General features: G+C 52.6%; 1 protein-coding gene across 1 annotated transcript in view; it reads left to right on the top strand.

The window, feature by feature from the left end:
* LOC106828821 (BOS complex subunit NOMO1) overlaps positions 1-16,385 on the top strand; it is a 49,373-nt gene that overhangs the window by 16,183 nt on the left and 16,805 nt on the right. The window contains exons 10-19 of the mRNA XM_070484868.1: positions 887-992; positions 1,183-1,333; positions 5,188-5,362; positions 6,672-6,813; positions 7,579-7,710; positions 8,747-8,883; positions 10,447-10,534; positions 13,229-13,292; positions 13,857-13,952; positions 16,104-16,322. Of these exons, the coding sequence (XP_070340969.1) occupies positions 887-992; positions 1,183-1,333; positions 5,188-5,362; positions 6,672-6,813; positions 7,579-7,710; positions 8,747-8,883; positions 10,447-10,534; positions 13,229-13,292; positions 13,857-13,952; positions 16,104-16,322 (1,310 nt within the window). The remainder of the gene's footprint in view (positions 1-886; positions 993-1,182; positions 1,334-5,187; positions 5,363-6,671; positions 6,814-7,578; positions 7,711-8,746; positions 8,884-10,446; positions 10,535-13,228; positions 13,293-13,856; positions 13,953-16,103; positions 16,323-16,385) is intronic.

Here is a 16,385-nt window from a genome sequence, read left to right as displayed (position 1 = left end):
CAGACGAGGGCGTCTCAGCTCTCGGCAGATTTTTCGGTGAAGCTAATAGGTTGCTGCGACGGGTGGTGATGGGCGGGGCGGGGGCAGGGGCTCCTGGGACAGGACGGTCAGGGAAAGCTGCTCGGAGGTGGGGACAGTTTGGGCCGAAGCCTGAACGGTGAGAAGGAGCGGCCTCCTTCCAGACCTTCGGGCTGTGGGGGAGGAATGATCCAGGCCAAGGGAGCTGCTGGCCTCCAGGCCCCACGTGAGGGATGCATGTGGAGCATGCACGTGGCAGCTTGAGGTCAGCATGGCTGGAATGTAGCGATTCAGGGACAGTAGAGCCACGGTCCTCAGCAGCGGGGCGGTGCGGACACGTAGATCAAGCCTAGGACGCTGTGGCCCATGCAGCAGCTGGGGTTGAGTGAGCCTGTCCCGGTGGAGTTAGTACAGACTTGAACTCAGGCTGAGGTGGACACAGGTGCTCTGGAGACCCTGCCGAAGTGGACCCCACAGAACTGATCCGTGTTGGAGGCGGGGCGGGGGTGGTCCAAGGTGAGGCCATGCTTTAAGCTTGGGAGCCTGGGGGACGGCGTGGTTCACCAAAATGGAGGCGTTGGAGGGGAGGAGGCAGGACGGGAGCAAGAGTGGGAAAGCTCTCACACAGAAGTAATGCTTTATTCAGTTATTTGACAAACATCAACGTGTTGGAAATATAAGGAACAAGACAGATACAGGGAGGGGGCTGCCGGTGGGGGAGCAGCGTGTGTGGGTGAGTTGGAAGGGAGCCTGGCTGGCGTGGGAGAAGCCGGCGTGGGCCGGTGTGCTGAGTGATGCTGTGAGCGGCATAAGGGGAGCTTTTGGGGGTCAAGCCCGCGGAACCTTCTTCCTGTCCTTCCTGTTCTAGCCCGTGTTCCACGTCATGGGATTCTCCGTCACTGGGAGGGTCTTGAATGGACCCGAAGGAGAAGGTGTTCCGGAGGCAGTGGTCACTCTGAATAACCAAATCAAAGGTGGGCAGGCACGCAACCCTGGGGGCTGTGTGCCACTTTGGGTTTTGATCACGGAGAGAAATGAAAAGGAGACGAAACCTCAGTGAGTTTCTGAACCTCTGCTGGCTTTTTGTCTCACGTCGTCTTGTGTAGATGGAGGGGTGTGTAGTTGTTCGGGCTCATCTTTTGTTGGCGTGTTTCTGTTTTGCAGTCAGAACAAAAGCGGATGGCTCCTTCCGTCTGGAGAACATAACCACCGGGACGTACACCATCCATGCTCAGAAGGAGCACCTCTACTTTGAGACTGTGACGATCAAAATCGCACCCAACACACCCCAGCTGGCCGACATCATTGCAACAGGGTAAGGCTCCTCCCTTGGGGTCTGGAAGTGCCCGTGACCATGTTGGCAGCCAGCGGAGGACAGAGTGACCTTACGTCTGACTGTGTTTCTGCCAAGGATCCGCATCCAGTCTCAGACACCTGTCGAGAAGTCAGGCTGCCTTCTTTAGAAAGATTAGTGCTAATTCTTATAAACTGAAGGGACTTATACCTTGGATGCTTAAGGAAAATCATCTTGCTTCAAAGATAAAGTGGGTTTAAATTAAGGCGTGGGTGGGAGCCCAGAGCTTGGTGTTGCTGGAGCGGAAAGTGCTGGGCGGGCAGAGGAGCGTGGTGGGCTGGAGGGCACAGAGCTCAGAGGGCCTCTTTCTACCCCGTCGGAAGGTGGGGCTTTCTCCCCTGGGGCTCAAGGGGCCAGTGAACGGTTCTGAGCATGGAGGTGACGTGGTTAGCCTTTGGTTCAGTGAGGCATGCTGGTGACGTGGAGCACGAAGGCTGGAGGATGCTGGAGGTGGCATGGTGGAGGAGGCTTTGGAGGGGACAAGACTGGAGTGCGGGGGACTTGAAACAGACTTGGTGAGGGCTTGCCTTGAGGGAGATCAGGACGTATTGGAAAACACTTAGGGCTTCCTGGTTTGCGAAGCAGGACGGTTGTGGTGCCACTGGTTGTGGACAGGAAGCGGAGCCCGTTGGTGACGAGGGTTACGTTTTGGCCACAGGGGTCTGTGGGACCACTAGATGGGGCTCTCCAATAGATGCTTGATTAGCTTGTAAAGCCTGAAGATTTGGCCATAGGTGGCAGCCAGAGCCTTGACCTTGTAAGAACAGGTAGATTGGAAGATTGGAGACCAAAACTGGCATGCCACTGTCTGAGGGTGGCCGCGGCAGAACCTGGGTGGCGGGTTTTAGGTGTGAGGTGGTACGCGAGGGTCAGGGAGGTCCAGGAGGTGAGCCCTGAAAACACGGTCCATTGGCTTGGTCACTGAGGAGGCCGCGGTGACCATTTTCTGTAGATTGGGGGGGTGGGGGTCAAGTTGGGGGTCCAGGGATGTGTGGAAGACAAGGAAGGGTACACTGGTAGAGCCTGGTCCTGTGTCCCTATTGTGCTGGAGCCTCAGGAAGTGTTCCGGGACCGAGGCCTGGGCTTCCTTCCTTTCATAGCATCGTTGAGCCCCTCCTCTGGGTGAGGCGCTGTGATCAGCGCTCAGTGTAGGACGGTGAACCACACTGACATCGTGAAGACGAGGCTGTCATCTCCCGGGGAGGCCGGCTTCAGACGCATGAATCTGTGATCGTGAATTGTAGGAGGTGTCTGGGGAAGGGACGGGGTGCTCGCAGAGAACCTGATGTAGAGTGGGAGCTCCGGAAGCCTGTCTGGGTTGCTGAGGCCTTCTGGAGGACTGAAGGTTAGCTCAGTGAACAACTTCCCGGCAGAGGGGACAGCGTGTCCCCAGGCCTGGAGGGAGGGGGAGGAGCTCTCGGGAGACAGCCAGCGTGGCCGGAGGCGGCCGGTGAGGTGAACAGCTCCGCGCCCTTGTGGCCGTGTTGCGGGACGGGCTTTCTTCCCCAAGATGCGGCGGAAAACCAGTGAAGACTTTTCAGCAAGGGAGTGGTAGGGATCACGGCATTGTGGGAAGTGGTGGTGTTTTTACTGGCTGTGGCGTGGAGAACGGAAGGAGGGAAGCCAGAGTGTAAAGGGAGGGACCAGATCTGAGGCTGAGACAGGTGTCCCGAGATCTGGTGGCAGGTGGGCCCAGGGGGGCTGCAGGGGAGGGGGTGGGAAGTAGACAGGTGGATAGATAATACAGGGAGCAAATCAACAGGCCTCGGGCTGTTGGAGTCCCTGGTTTCTTACTTGAGCAACTGGCTGGGTGGCGGAGGTGCTATTCACGGAAATGAGAAATAGGTTTATATTGATAGTTATTTTCTTCCTTAAAGTGGAATATTTTGGTCAAAGAAAGAAAAATAACCTTTGTTGAACATCTATGGAAAAATTTATTGTTTTCCTTTGGCACCAATGTAGCACATTTGCCTTTTAATTCATTGATATTTGTTACTTAAAAAAAATTTCCCCATTTGTTTGAAAAATAAACTCTGACTTCTGTCGAAACGACTGTGAGAATATAGTTATCTCACAGTGCACGGAAATTACCAGTTTCTATCTATAAATGTCATGAACCCTGATGAAAGAATGTGTTGACACAGATCAGGGCTTCCATATAACAAAACACTCTCCCTCCAGCTTTTTAGTTTATTTGTTTTAACAACCAATATCCATTTGAGGTTTAGGGTAACTGGGATTCTCTTTAATTGAGCATATGAGCTAAAACAGGTCTTATGGTTAAAATATTGAAACCTCAGAGAGGCAAAGAGGTTCAACTTGGAACAAATAAGGTGACGTTCCCCCGACACGTTCAGAAATCAAGCGAATATGAAAGGTCCTTGAGAGTTCATCAGTATTCTCTTCCCTCCCTTTTATTCTGTAAGGGCATGGAAGGAGGATGTGAGAACCGAGATGCGTGCTTTTCAGTCTGGATCAGGGGCGTGCACGCTTTTTCTGTAAAGGGCCAGAGAACAAAGATTGTCGGCCTTGTGGGCCGAATGGTCTATGAGGAAACCCATCACAGACAATTCATAAATGTTTGGGCGTGGCTGGTCCCCCTGAATGCATGGGCACTGCAATTTGAATTTCATATAATTTTTATGTGTCACGAAATACTCTTCTTCTTTTGATTTTTTTCTCCTTTTAACCATTTAAAAGACTGAAAATAGAAGTGTGTAAACCACGGTTTGCACAAACACACGTGGCTGGTGGGCCTGGGTCCCTGCTCCAGACCATGGGCTCCTGTGGCGGGCAGGTCCCTTCAAGCTAAAGAGACGACCGTGCCTCTCATTCCTCCTGGAGTTCACGGACACTGTCCCCCACCTCGTTCCTGCTGCTGTTGGTTTGCGGCCGAGCGCACGTTCCAGCATTTTCTGTACCCCGTAATTATCTAACGTCGAATACTACATTTTTTATCGTCTTTCCATCAAAAGCAACAACTGAATTTTTATCTAAAATGATGCTTTAAGATTAGAAAATAAAACCTGGAGTTAGCTAAAGAAACCCTGGTGGCCTCCAGCTGTGACACATTATTATACGCTTTAACACGTCGACTGACTCAAAGAGGACCGTCACTCTGAGGATGACGGTCTCTGTCGCTCTTATCAGAGAGTCAATGTGCTGCTCGTGGTGCCTCTGCGTCAGTGTCTGTGCACAGTGCTCCTTGAGTCTTCAGTCTGAGTCGTTACTGTAATAGGACTTTTCAATTAGAAGTTGCTTTTGTGGTTCCCAGCTCCTAAGGAGTTCAGTTTTAGCTTTGCATTTTTTTTTCACTTAATTACCTTTGCTGTTCAAGTCTCTCAGATTGCTTTCGTGTAGGCATTATATACAATCACAGGCCGGGCAGGCGTCTTTTATGGCCTGCCTCCTTTTTTGCCCCCGGGAATGCCCCAGTTTCTCAGGCAGCCTGCCGCTCTTGCTTTTAAAGCCTGGTCCGCATTCTCAGTCCGGGGCTGCTCCACCATCGGGGATCCAGTTTCCTGAAACATTTTATTTGCAGATTTTCCGAAAATTGTTTGTACAGTGGGGGTTGCGGATGTCACCCAGAAACGCACAGCCCTGCCTTTCTCCCTTATGCAGAAGGAGGTCCAGTCTTCCTTCCGAAGGTTCCAGTTTTTAAAACCGGAGCCATCTGGGCTGCACGCCTGTGTCTTCCTCAGGACTGGTCTGGTCTCGGGGGCGAGGGCCGGGAGGGGGTCGCGTGGTTTGGGTTGATAAGCGCCTTTCCGGTTGCAGCCGCGTCCTCCTGCTGGACTGAACGGCCCCTTTCACAGGTTCAGCGTCTGTGGCCAGATCGCCATCCTCCGCTTCCCTGACAGCGCCAAGCAGATGAGTAAATACAGAGTCGTCCTGTCGTCGCAAGAGAAGGACAAGGCTCTGGTCACCGTGGAGGCGGATGCTCAGGGCTCATTTTGTTTTAAAGCAAAGCCAGGGACCTACAAAGTCCAGGTACGAGGAGTTTTGTTCTGTTTATTTAAAGGGCAGCGATTTTTAAAAGCGTTATTATTAGCCAACATGGGGTTGGAAAAGGAGCATTGCCATTCCCAGCTTCTATCTGAAACCTTCACGTCCCAGGATGTGACAGTCAGGAGAGACAGGCAGCCGGCTCACGGCCATGCACACACCTCCCCCTTCTCCAGGCCTGCTCTTCGTCGGGGCTCAGTATCGGGCTGCCGGTCATGCCTCTGCCTTCCCAGGCTTCTGGCTGCTATAGAATGTTCATGAATCCCACAGGAGATCAGAGGAAACTCATTGGCGGCAGCTGGGTAACTTCCACAGCGCCTGGTTTCTGGAACTCGGGGCCAAACTGGAGCGTCCGTCTCCCCGCCTCGCCCTGTCTGATCTTCTGTTCCAGGCGGGCAGGGAGGCTGGGGAGGCCCTGGCCTGTGGTCTCACTGCGAGGGTGAAGGCCTGAGCCTGGGTGGGGTGAGCGGACAAGAGGCGGGACAGAGCGGAGCTCAGCCCTCTGTGCCTTCCAGTGCGGTGCCCGTGTGGTCTCAGACCGCGTCTCAGTGGGTGTCAGGTTCCCACCCGTCAGTCAGCTGCTGCTTCTGCCCGAGTACGAGCAGGTGCGGGGAGACGAGACGGCCTGGAAGGTTCCTTCTGGGACTTTGCTGTCCTCCAGGGCTGGTGGGATGCCTACCTCCGTGAAGCGGGTGCGGGGGCCCTGCTCCCTGCTTCCTCTCAGTTGTGACCTGTGGGCCGACATCTCCTTACTAGGCAGCCAGCTCCTTGCGAAGCTGGCCAGAGTGATGAGCCTTTGGGACCTGTTTGGAGGCATGAGAGGGACTTTTCCGAGGGAGGGTAGTTCCACCATGTAATCTTTCCTGGGATAGAGAAGGTGACCGCTGCCCCCTTTCCTTGTTAGCCTGAGAAAGGCGCACACAAGAAGAGGAAGAACATGGCCTGATCCCATGACTGGTCCCCCATACGGTGTTGACGAGCTCAGAGCCTGTCAGGAGGGACCCCCGGCCCGGAAAAGGTTCTGGGGTCTGTGTGGTCTCCGCCCACTGTGTGGGCGGTGGGTGGCCGCTGGTGCCCCTGTGGACAGTTAGGCAGATCCACCGTGGCCCTGCTGAAGACCCGTTTGCTCTGTCTGGTTAGAGATGTGTTTTCTTCAGTCAGGCTGTTGGCACATTGGTTGTGATTGTAAAACCAGGCCCAGAGACGAGCCTTTGTCCTTCAGAGTCTGTTTGGCCTGGGCCCTGGAGGCAGGCCCCGCTGCAGTGCTGACCCTGTCCCGCGTGTGTGTCCACAGGTGGTGGTTCCCGAGGCGGAGACCAGGGCAGGGCTGACGCTGAAGCCCCAGACCTTCCCTCTCGAGGTGACGGACCGGCCTGTGCTCAACGTGGCCTTCATGCAGTTCTTGGCTTCAGTTTCTGGAAAGGTCTCCTGTTTGGGTAAGAGGGCGATTGAAGGCAGGAGCAGATCCTCTCAGAGAAGGAGGTGGGGAGAAGGGGGATTTGGGTGAGCTTTTCCCCTTGGGAAGCATCAGAGATGAAAGCAGAAACCACCCCTGGGAGTGGTCTTGGGGAGTCCGTACTGTGCGCAGTTCTTGCTGAATAATCGCCCCAGTGGCTCTCCAGAAACTTCTCTTGTGGATTTTTCCTGCTTTGCCTCTCAAAAGAACATGTGGGATTTTTTCCCCTCTGACTCTGAAAGGAAGATGGAATTAGGCCCAGGTTTCAGTCCCGGCTCTATCACTGACCAGGTATGAGACTGTAGGCATTTACTTGTTGAGCATCAGTTTTTTTTCTGTAAAATGGGAATACTACCACTTTCAGAGGGTTTTCATGAAGCTTGAGTGTGGTCACGTCAAGATGCAGTGCAGCACAGATGTTAAGAACGTCAACTCTGGAACCAGCCTATGTGGGCTTGGACCCTCGCTGTGTGACCTGGGGCAAGTTACTTAACCTCTCTGTGCTTTGAGTCCCTCATCTGTAATAGGGAGATGACAATGGTACCTGCCTCACAGGGTTGTTGTGACGGTGCGTTGGGGTAACTTCTTAGAATCGGGTAGACACACACTTGCTCTGAGGAAGCTCTCCTGGCACTGCCCTTCAGCAGCTGAGTGGGAGCAGGTGGCCCGCAGAGGGTGAGGGTTTGAGTGGGTGCTGTGGTTTGTGCAGGCAGTGACACACGGCCCACCTGTCTTTTCTCTGCAGACACCTGCGGCGACCTGCTGGTGACCTTGCAGTCGCTGAGCCGCCAGGGCGAGAAGCGCAGCCTCCAGCTCTCGGGCAAGGTCAACTCGATGACCTTCACATTTGACAACGTGCTCCCCGGGAAATACAAGAGTAAGACCCGAGGCAGCATCTCATGGCCCTCGCACGCTGCCTGCCTGTCTGAACTTTCTCAGACCCGGCTCTCACATTGTGTCCAACTGTCTCCCGTTCCTGTGTTAACTCTGCTTTGCCCCTTGACCTTGAATGTGCTATTTGTTCAGCGTTGGGCAATGATGCAGGAGTCGGGGCTCTGTGACCCACGGCCATCTGCTCAGCACAGCCCACACACTTCTCCTCTTTGGGGAGGGTGCCCTCCTTCACGCCATTTTATTGCCAAATGCCGGACAAGAGTGAAATAGTGACACGCATGAGTTTTCCCACCCAGCAGCCGTGTGACCGTGGGAGGTGACCTGATCTCCCTGAGACTCAGTTTCCCCTTCTAAAATGGGAGTAGTGGACCCTTCTGCAGAATGTAGGACTAATGAAAGGCCGTGTGTCAGCCCCTTGCACAGGGCCTGATGAGCAGGAGGTGCTGGTGGACCTGGCTCTCTCCTTCCTGCGTTTCTCGAGAAGCCTGTATTTCTACTCTTCCAGGAGCTCAGCCTCGAGCTGCTGGCTGTGGATAGCTTATCGAGCAGACGGCTCTTCCTGGGGAATTTTATTTTCTGTTACATCAGGTGTTGGCAAACCGTGGCCTGCTTTTCTGAGTCAAGTTTTATTTGAACCCGGCCACGCCTGTTTGTTCCTCTGTTGTCTGTGGCTGCAAAGCCAGCGTGGAACAGTTGAGGCCGTGTGGCCCGCCAAGTTGAAAATACTCTCTCTCTGGCCCGTTCCAGAAGAAGTTTCCTGATCCCTGAATAACTTACTTGTAGCCTCATCTTTAGGCCCAGTTCAGTTTCCTTCTTGGTGATTTCACTGGCCACTGGTTTCAGTTTTTGTTTAGCAGTGACTTGTTCCAAGCATTGCTGCCTCTGTGTGTGTGTGTGTGCGTGTGCGTGTGTGCACACAGTTTTAGAGATTAACTCGTCGCCATTCTTTCCTGGTGGTGTTCCGGGGGCGTGTGCACTCCGCCCACGCGTCTCTGTGCCGTGTGCCGTGTGCCGTGTAGTCAGCATGATGCACGAAGACTGGTGCTGGAAAAACAAGAGCCTGGAGGTGGAGGTTCTGGAAGACGACGTGTCAGCGGTGGAGTTCAGGCAGACAGGCTACATGCTGAGATGCTCCCTGTCTCATGCCATCACTCTGGTACGCGTGGCTTGTAAGGGTTCTCTTCTTTGGAAGGACGCTCGCCTTTTGGAAAGTGAGAGGGACTAGCTTGCCAAGAATATTACAACCAGAGTCAAGTCCGATTCCTTTTCCGCCCCTCGACTCACCCACCTATTATGGAAAGCGTCATGGGCAAGCCTTTAATCCCCCCCCGTGGAGAGATGCCTTTATTTGGGAGCTTTTCTTGTCCTGGCCCCACACTGACTTCTAACTTTGGTGGCTTGGGGGACCCATCGATAGAATGCAAAAGCCTTGGTTTTGTAGCCTCGGGCAAGTTCATTGGATGTTCCTGAGCCTCTGTTTTCTGCTCGTAATTGGGATCATATTGTCCACTTCTCAGGGTCGTAGTGAGGTTTAAGTAAAGCTCGTGCAAATTTAAAATTTCCCTGGCATTTACTGCTGTCATTCGTGAGCAGGTGTGGCTGAGGCGGTTTCTCCTGCATGTTTACTCCAGTGCAGAGAAGGGAGCTGTTAGGGTCTTACTCTCTTGTGGATGAGTCTCTGTCGCCCGATAGACAGTGTCCCAAATGGATTTCAGGAGAGGGAACACCCGGCTAGACCTAGATAGGTCCATCAGTGGATTTTATGTAATTTTTTTACTTCAAGCAAAGGTAAATGTCATTGTCAGGTCCCAGGGGAGGAAATGAGGCAAATGGCGGCTGAGGGACCACTTGTTTCCGACACTAGAGAGACTGAAACTGGTGTTTCCAGTGCCGGTCAACCGCTAACTACTTGACTACAAATGCTAGACAAACAGCTTTGTTCCAGGAGACGGGTTATTAATATGCAGTTGAGACTAAGTGTTAGACATTTGGGAAACCATTCCATTTGGGAAACCATTCCTTCCTTTGAACCCCCCAGTGGATTTCCGTTTCCTTCAGAGTAAGATCCGCATTCCTTAACAATGGCCAGCAAGCCCCTTTCTAACTGCCCCTCACCTGCTACCACCCTCCGCCTCGCTCCCTGGGCGCGGCACATAGGCCTGCTCCAGTTCCACACCAAGCTCGTTCCCTCCTCTGGGCCTTTGCACATGCTCTTCCCTCTGCCTGGAATGCTGCCTCTTCTCCAGAAGTGTGCACATTGGTTATTTCTCATCATTCGGGCTCGGCCCCAGCCTTCCGTCCTCAGAGAGGCCCGCCCTGTGACCAGCAAGCCACAGAAGCCTCCTGGGGTCGTTCTCTGTCCTGCTCCCCTGTTTATCTCCTGCACTGGCTGAAATCTCCGAGTTTCTTTGTTGCCCGTGTTGATTTCCTCTGTTGCCGTATTAGAATGTAAGCCCCCTGAGAACAGGAGCATCTCAGCTCCCCAGGCCCAGCCCGGGGTCTGTCACGTAGCAGGTGCTTGATAAATACTAGTTGATTGAATGGGAAAGAACACATTTTTGTTGGAAGCGTTTGAAGCTTTTTAATTTTCCTGTGGCACCCAGCTGCTCAAATGATTAATGGGCAAAACAGATGACTGCTTCAGAAACAGAAATATTATCCATCATGTCGGTGTCCCCGTCTCCCCCGCTAAGTCACTGTATTGGTTTCGGTCCCGTAGGAATTTTATCAGGATGGAAATGGACCTGAGAACGTGGGGATTTATAACCTCTCCAAAGGCGTCAACCGGTTCTGCCTGTCCAAGCCTGGTGAGTGGGGAAGGGTGGACGTGCCCGAGGGGAGGGACGGACAGCACCGGAGGGGGCGTGGCTGGCCTTGGGCCTCCCTCTGTTCTGGTTCTGTTTGCATCGAGCTGTGAGTCGTGGTGATGGTTAGCGTACTTGTGTTTTTCTCTCTCTTTCCTCTGGAGGGAGCAGTGTTTTTATCCAAAGAATTAGAGGCGGAGGCTGGGAGGGGTTCCCTATCTCCTGGGTTTGTGTTGGGGGAAGACCGCTGAGTGCCTTCACCCTGAAAAACGTGACACCATTGGCCAATGATTTCTCCTTAAAGCAAGCTTTTTAAAATAAAAATGGGATCATCGTTCACCTTGCTTACAATACTTCAGTGGCTTCTCTCTCTTTTAACAACCTTATTAGGATGCAATTTGCAGACCTTAAAATCCACCCATTTAAAATGTACAGTATGACGATTTTTAGCAAATTTACCAAGTTATACAGCCGTCACTATAATCCAGTTTCGAACATTTTCATCATCCCCGCCTAACCTTCACGCGTGTTTATGGTTAATCTCTGTTCCGGCTCCGGGCTGGCTGTTTTCTGTCACTCTGCAGATTTGCCCTTTTTGGATGTTCCATAGAAATGAAATCATCCAATACTGGCGTTTTGTCTGGCTCCCTTCCTTTAGCGTCCTGCTTTTGGAGTTCATGTTTGAAGTCGTGTTGTAGCAGGAATGAGTGGTGTGTTCCTCTTTCCTGTGACGGTATTCCAGTGCATGGATGGGTCACGCTCTGTCTCCACTCGCCGGTGGGTGGCTGTTTGAGTTGGTGGTTATTTCCGGTTTTTGTCTGTTAGGAATAACGCTGCTGTGAACATTCGAGTACAAGTCTTTGTGTCGACATCTGTTGTCGTTTTTCTCGGGTAGATACCTAGGAGTGGAATTGCTGGATCGTATGGTAAATTTATGTTTAATTTTTTAAGTAACCGCCAAATGGTTTTCCGCCGAGGCTGTGTGCACCGTTTGATATTCCCACCAGCAGTGCGAGCGCTCCTGCTTTTCCACGTCTTCACCAGCATTTGTTACTGCCTGTCTTTTTGATTTTAGCCATCCTGGTGGGTGTCAGGTAGTATCTGTGGTGGTTTTATTTGTCGTTTTCCTAATGACTTGGTTCTCAAGATAAAACACAGACTTCTTAACCTGACCTTGAGCTGCTGGATGGTCTAGCCCTGTCTGCCACTCTCTCCACTCCAGTCGCTCTGTCCTTCTGTGTTTAGTTACCGTGCCTTCGACTGCAAGTAACAAAATCCGTCCAGCAGTGCCATCAGCTGGGGGGTGAATTTGGCTCAGCAATGACGTCTGGCAGCATGTGGCTAACTGAGTTCAGCAGCCAGTAGATGTGAATAGGGGTCGGGTCTTTGTGATTCCTTTAGCAGTCTCCTGTGTTTTCACCTTGTGTTTCCCAGATGGCTGCTGTTGCCTTAGAAAACTGTTGTGTTTAAGGCAGGAAGACAAGGAGAGAGACTGGCAGACGTTTTCCATGCCCGCCTCCCTCCAGGAAACCTCCTTATGTCTGTTGGCCAGAACCGTGTCACATGGTCACTTCTAGCGGCAAGGGAGGCTGGGCACATGAGCGCCCTGAACATAACCTGGGTCCAGTATCAAGGAAGGACAGACGGACAGCTGGCGGGGAAGCAACGAGCAAGTCTGTGGTTAAGTGCTCTCCCTGAGCTGTGCCTTCCTGCATGTCGCTTCTTGGTTCCAATGTTGCTTCCCCAGGGGAGGGGGCCCTCCAGTGTCTGTGGGTCTGTCTCCCTGTCGTATTCCCGCTCAGCACGCTCGGGTCTCGCCCTGACTACACTTGTCGTAGCTGGGCTGCTGTGGACGGGAAGCCCCAGGAGGCAGGAATCGTATGTGCTTTGCTCCTCACTGAGTCCTGGGACCCAGCACAGCGCCTGGCCTGTGGGAGGTGCTGTGCTCTGTCACTCTGCGTCGAATGATCAAAAGGATGCACAGAGTGGATGGAGACACCGAGGCGTTTTCTCCAGTAGCAGCTGTGCTGGCGCTCGCTCGGTGTGATGGGGACAGCAGAGGTGATTTGAGCCAGGTTCAGGTTTTCGTGGGAAGTGTGGCCGGAATGTTGGGTGATGATCACTGGGGGACTCCGTTGTTAGGCTTTGCTCCTTCGTGAAGTTCACTGTCTTTTTCTGGCAAATGACGACAAGGCTCCGAGTCTGAGTGTCACCCCACATAGGCTCATGGCGTGAGAGGGTTTCCTGTGACTGTTTCGTCATCTTCTGGGCCTTCCCCCGCCCCGTCCCTTTTTAGGAATATTTATAGGAAGGAGTTCAGGCCGTGGGTGTCTTCTGGGTCTTTAAGAGAATCTGTTAAGTAGAAAAGTCTCAGTGTGATTTGCAGTAGAGGTGTGTTTCCGGTTCTTTCCTGTGCACGTACCTGTCAGCTTGGCCCATGCAGATGAAGGGACCGTGAGTTGTTAAATTATGGCAAATGAAAATCCTGAATTTGAGAGCGGGCTGGTAAAGGGACTGGGTCCTTGGTAGGAATCCCCTGTGGGCAGCGGGAAAGGCGTTTCCGATCCCATGATTGCACACCTGCTCTGTGTTGTGAGTTTTCGAGTGAGAGTTGCCACCTTTGGATTCCAAACATTGGAATTGCTTAATGTAGCGGATGCCCTTCTCTGAAAATTGCTCTTGATTTCCTGGCTGCAGGCGTGTACAAGGTGACCCCTCGCTCCTGCCACCGGTTTGAGCAAGCGTTCTATACCTACGACACGTAAGCCGCGTGTGCGCCCCGTGGCGTGGGTGTGCCTTCTGTGGGGGAGAGTGAGTGCCCCTTGCTGCTGCAGTTATTTCTGAGAACAAAGGGAGTTTTTTGTATTTTTTCTGGAAGAGGTAAGGTTAGACATTAAAGAGAATTTCTAGATGAGGATTTTAAGACACTGGGATAAATTCCTGAAGGACTGGAGGTAGAATGTCTCTCCCAAGAACTCTGCAAACCCAGGGGAGAAGGCTGCGGTTTTGAAGTGGCTTAAATATAATCGCTAAGTCTTCCTGCCCTCTGTGTGGGGAATTTCTCAAGCTCCAGGCTCCCGTTTTTAGATTTTTACAGATGCCTGCGGGTCTCCCTGGGAAGTGGAGGTGTTGAGTTTGGAGTAGAGAATTAGTTTACTCTTGAAAACACTTGTACGTATTTCTGGAGTTATTTTGTCCCAAACTCAGCAATTTCATGTAGTGTGTTTCAGGGTCAAGGGGTCACCCATAAAGGGGGTCGTGTGTGATCCTTTCAGAGCGACCAGGTGATGCTGCTGGTGTTTTCTTTCCACTCTTTCATTTATAGGTCTTCACCCAGTATCTTGACGTTGACAGCCATTCGCCACCATGTCCTCGGAACTATCACCACTGACAAAATGATGGATGTCACCGTGACCATCAAGTAAGGCCCGTGCGGCATGGTGGCCGAGAGTGGGAGGTGTGCACGGGGCCTGGGGACTTCCGTATTAGACGCTCTGAAAATTATTTTTGATTTCTCTCCTGAGTGTGTATACGGGTGGCTTTCCCTCTCATGCTTAGATGACATAGCCGTAAATTCACGACAGCCCTGGTCCTTTCCTTTGATGGTAGAAGAATGAACTGTGGGTGAGGAAGAGCTTTCCGATAGCTCATTTCCATGTCTTAAATTTCTGTTTGAACTCTTTACACTTCCTGTTTTTGCTAAGAGGAAAAAAGAAAACCTCTCGTGCATTATATTTCAAGTGTTTTAGGAAATTAAAGAAAAAATTGTCTATTTTTCTTTAGACCTTTTCTCAAAGGCTTGAGAAATAGAGATGGTACCCCATATAAGAAGGGTCATGAGAGAGGGCACGTGACAGGCAGTCCTTCCCTGTGGGTCAGGTTCCTGTGACTGTCCCCTTTGAGAGGAATTTTGTAGCATTATGAGAATCATTTGACACACTAGCTTTCTTGAGAAACGAGAGCATTTGGGCATCATGACCGTCTTGGTCAAATGGAATGGAAGTCTGCGTATCTTCCTCCCTCCTTACCTTAGCTGCAGTTGCCATTCCAGCTCTGTCTCCATGTTTCTGTCTACCGCCTGTTCACCCATCCATCCGTGCAGAAAACACTTATCGAGAATCTTCAGTGCTCAGGCCCTGGGCGTAGGCCATGGCCCCTGCCCTCATGGAGCTCACAGTCTCCCGGGGGAGGCAGACGGTAGTCCAAGGGTCACACTTGGAGCTATAAAATTAGATCTGTGGCGAGTGCTTTGCATTTGATCTTGTGGGGTTTGGGGGCTAGGCTGACGGGGGCCAGTCCGTGTTAAGGGTCTTAGCTTTGTCCCCTGGACACTGTGACATATTTTAAGTAGAAGGATGACTTTTTTTGTTTCCGGAAGGTCCGCTTGGCTGTGAGTGCAGAACAGATAGATGAGCCCGAGAGTGGAAGTCGATGAGGCAGCGGCAGTGCCTTGTGCGGGAGGGCGAGAGAGAGAGATGGAGGGGCAGCCGGACTGGCGGCAGTGGGGAAGTGGGGTGGACGGAAGTGGGTGCATCGGAGAGTTGTCGAGGAGCCCGAGTGCATGGGACTTGTCAACAGACCGACCCCATGGGGTCAGGGAGGAGGAGAGCTGTCAGGCAGAGCCCTTGGTTTCTGGCCGGGGAGCCTGGATTGGGGGCGGGGTGCCCCGCTCACCGGGGAGCCAGGTTTCCAGGGGGAGGATCTGTTGAGTGTCTCCTGTTGGCCCGGCTCTGTGATCAGCGCTGAAGCAATGCCTTCTGCTGTTTTCCTGCTCGGAAAGTATGATTTACTGGTATGACTAGGAACTCATATTCTCGGCAGTAGTGACTCCATATTACCTTCTTGTCAGTCTTTGTTAGATTCATTTTTGTGGCCTCAGAAGGCTTTTTGCTTTGTTTGCTTGTGCTGGGGATTGTATGAAAAGCATCTTCCAGCTGCACATGGCCGCTCAGATCCCTGATGGGGGTCTCTTACTTACCACATCGAAAACCAGACTCCAGTGATCGCCCTCCACAGACCCCTCTGTAGTCTGCCCTGTTTCAGAGGTGGCAGCTCCGTCATTCTAGTTGGTCCTTGACTCTTCTTTCTCTCACTTCCCATACCCAACCCATCCATCCACAAATCCTTGGCTTTACAATTGAAATATATCCGTCATCTAATGCCTTCTTAACTCTTCGCCCCCTACTTGGGCCTGACCCACCACTGTCTCTTGCCTGCATTTTTGCTCCAGCTTCCTGTCTGGCTTTCCTCTTTTGGCTGTTGCCTGCTGACTGTGTGTTTTCTCGCAGAAGCCAGGGATCCTTTTAGAGTAGGATGATATCGTTCCATCCCTCTCAGCATGAAATGCAAGGTCTGTGAAGCCCTGGTCTGACACCTGCTCTCCTGAGACTCCCCCCGACTGTTCTGACTCTTCCCGGGGTCCCTCTGCCCAGGCTGCCTTGATCTCCTTGATGTCCCTTGAGCATGCCGAGGACACTCCCTCCGCGGCCCCTGGGACTTTGCACATACCGTCTCTTGCTCGAGACTGTCCTTACCCAGAGAGCCACACGGCTCGCTCTCTCCCTTCCTTCAGGTCTTCCATCGACAGTGAGCCCGCCCTGGTCCTCGGCCCTCTGAAGTCCGTGCAGGAGCTGCGGAGGGAGCAGCAGCTGGCCGAGATCGAGAGCCGCCGGCAGGAGAGGGAGAAGAGCGGCAAAGAGGAAGCGGGGGCGGAGGGGATGAAACCCCCCATCCAAGAGATGGTGGACGAGTTACAGGGGCCCTTCTCCTACGACTTCTCCTACTGGGCACGGTACGCTCTCCTGGGCTCCGCTCCACCGTGTCCTCTGTTCCGAGGTTCTTCCTCCCGGAGAGA

The sequence above is a fragment of the Equus asinus genome, chromosome 14, assembly GCF_041296235.1.
Source record: "Equus asinus isolate D_3611 breed Donkey chromosome 14, EquAss-T2T_v2, whole genome shotgun sequence".
NCBI lineage: Eukaryota > Metazoa > Chordata > Mammalia > Perissodactyla > Equidae > Equus > Equus asinus.
This window is presented reverse-complemented; position numbering and strand designations above follow the sequence as displayed.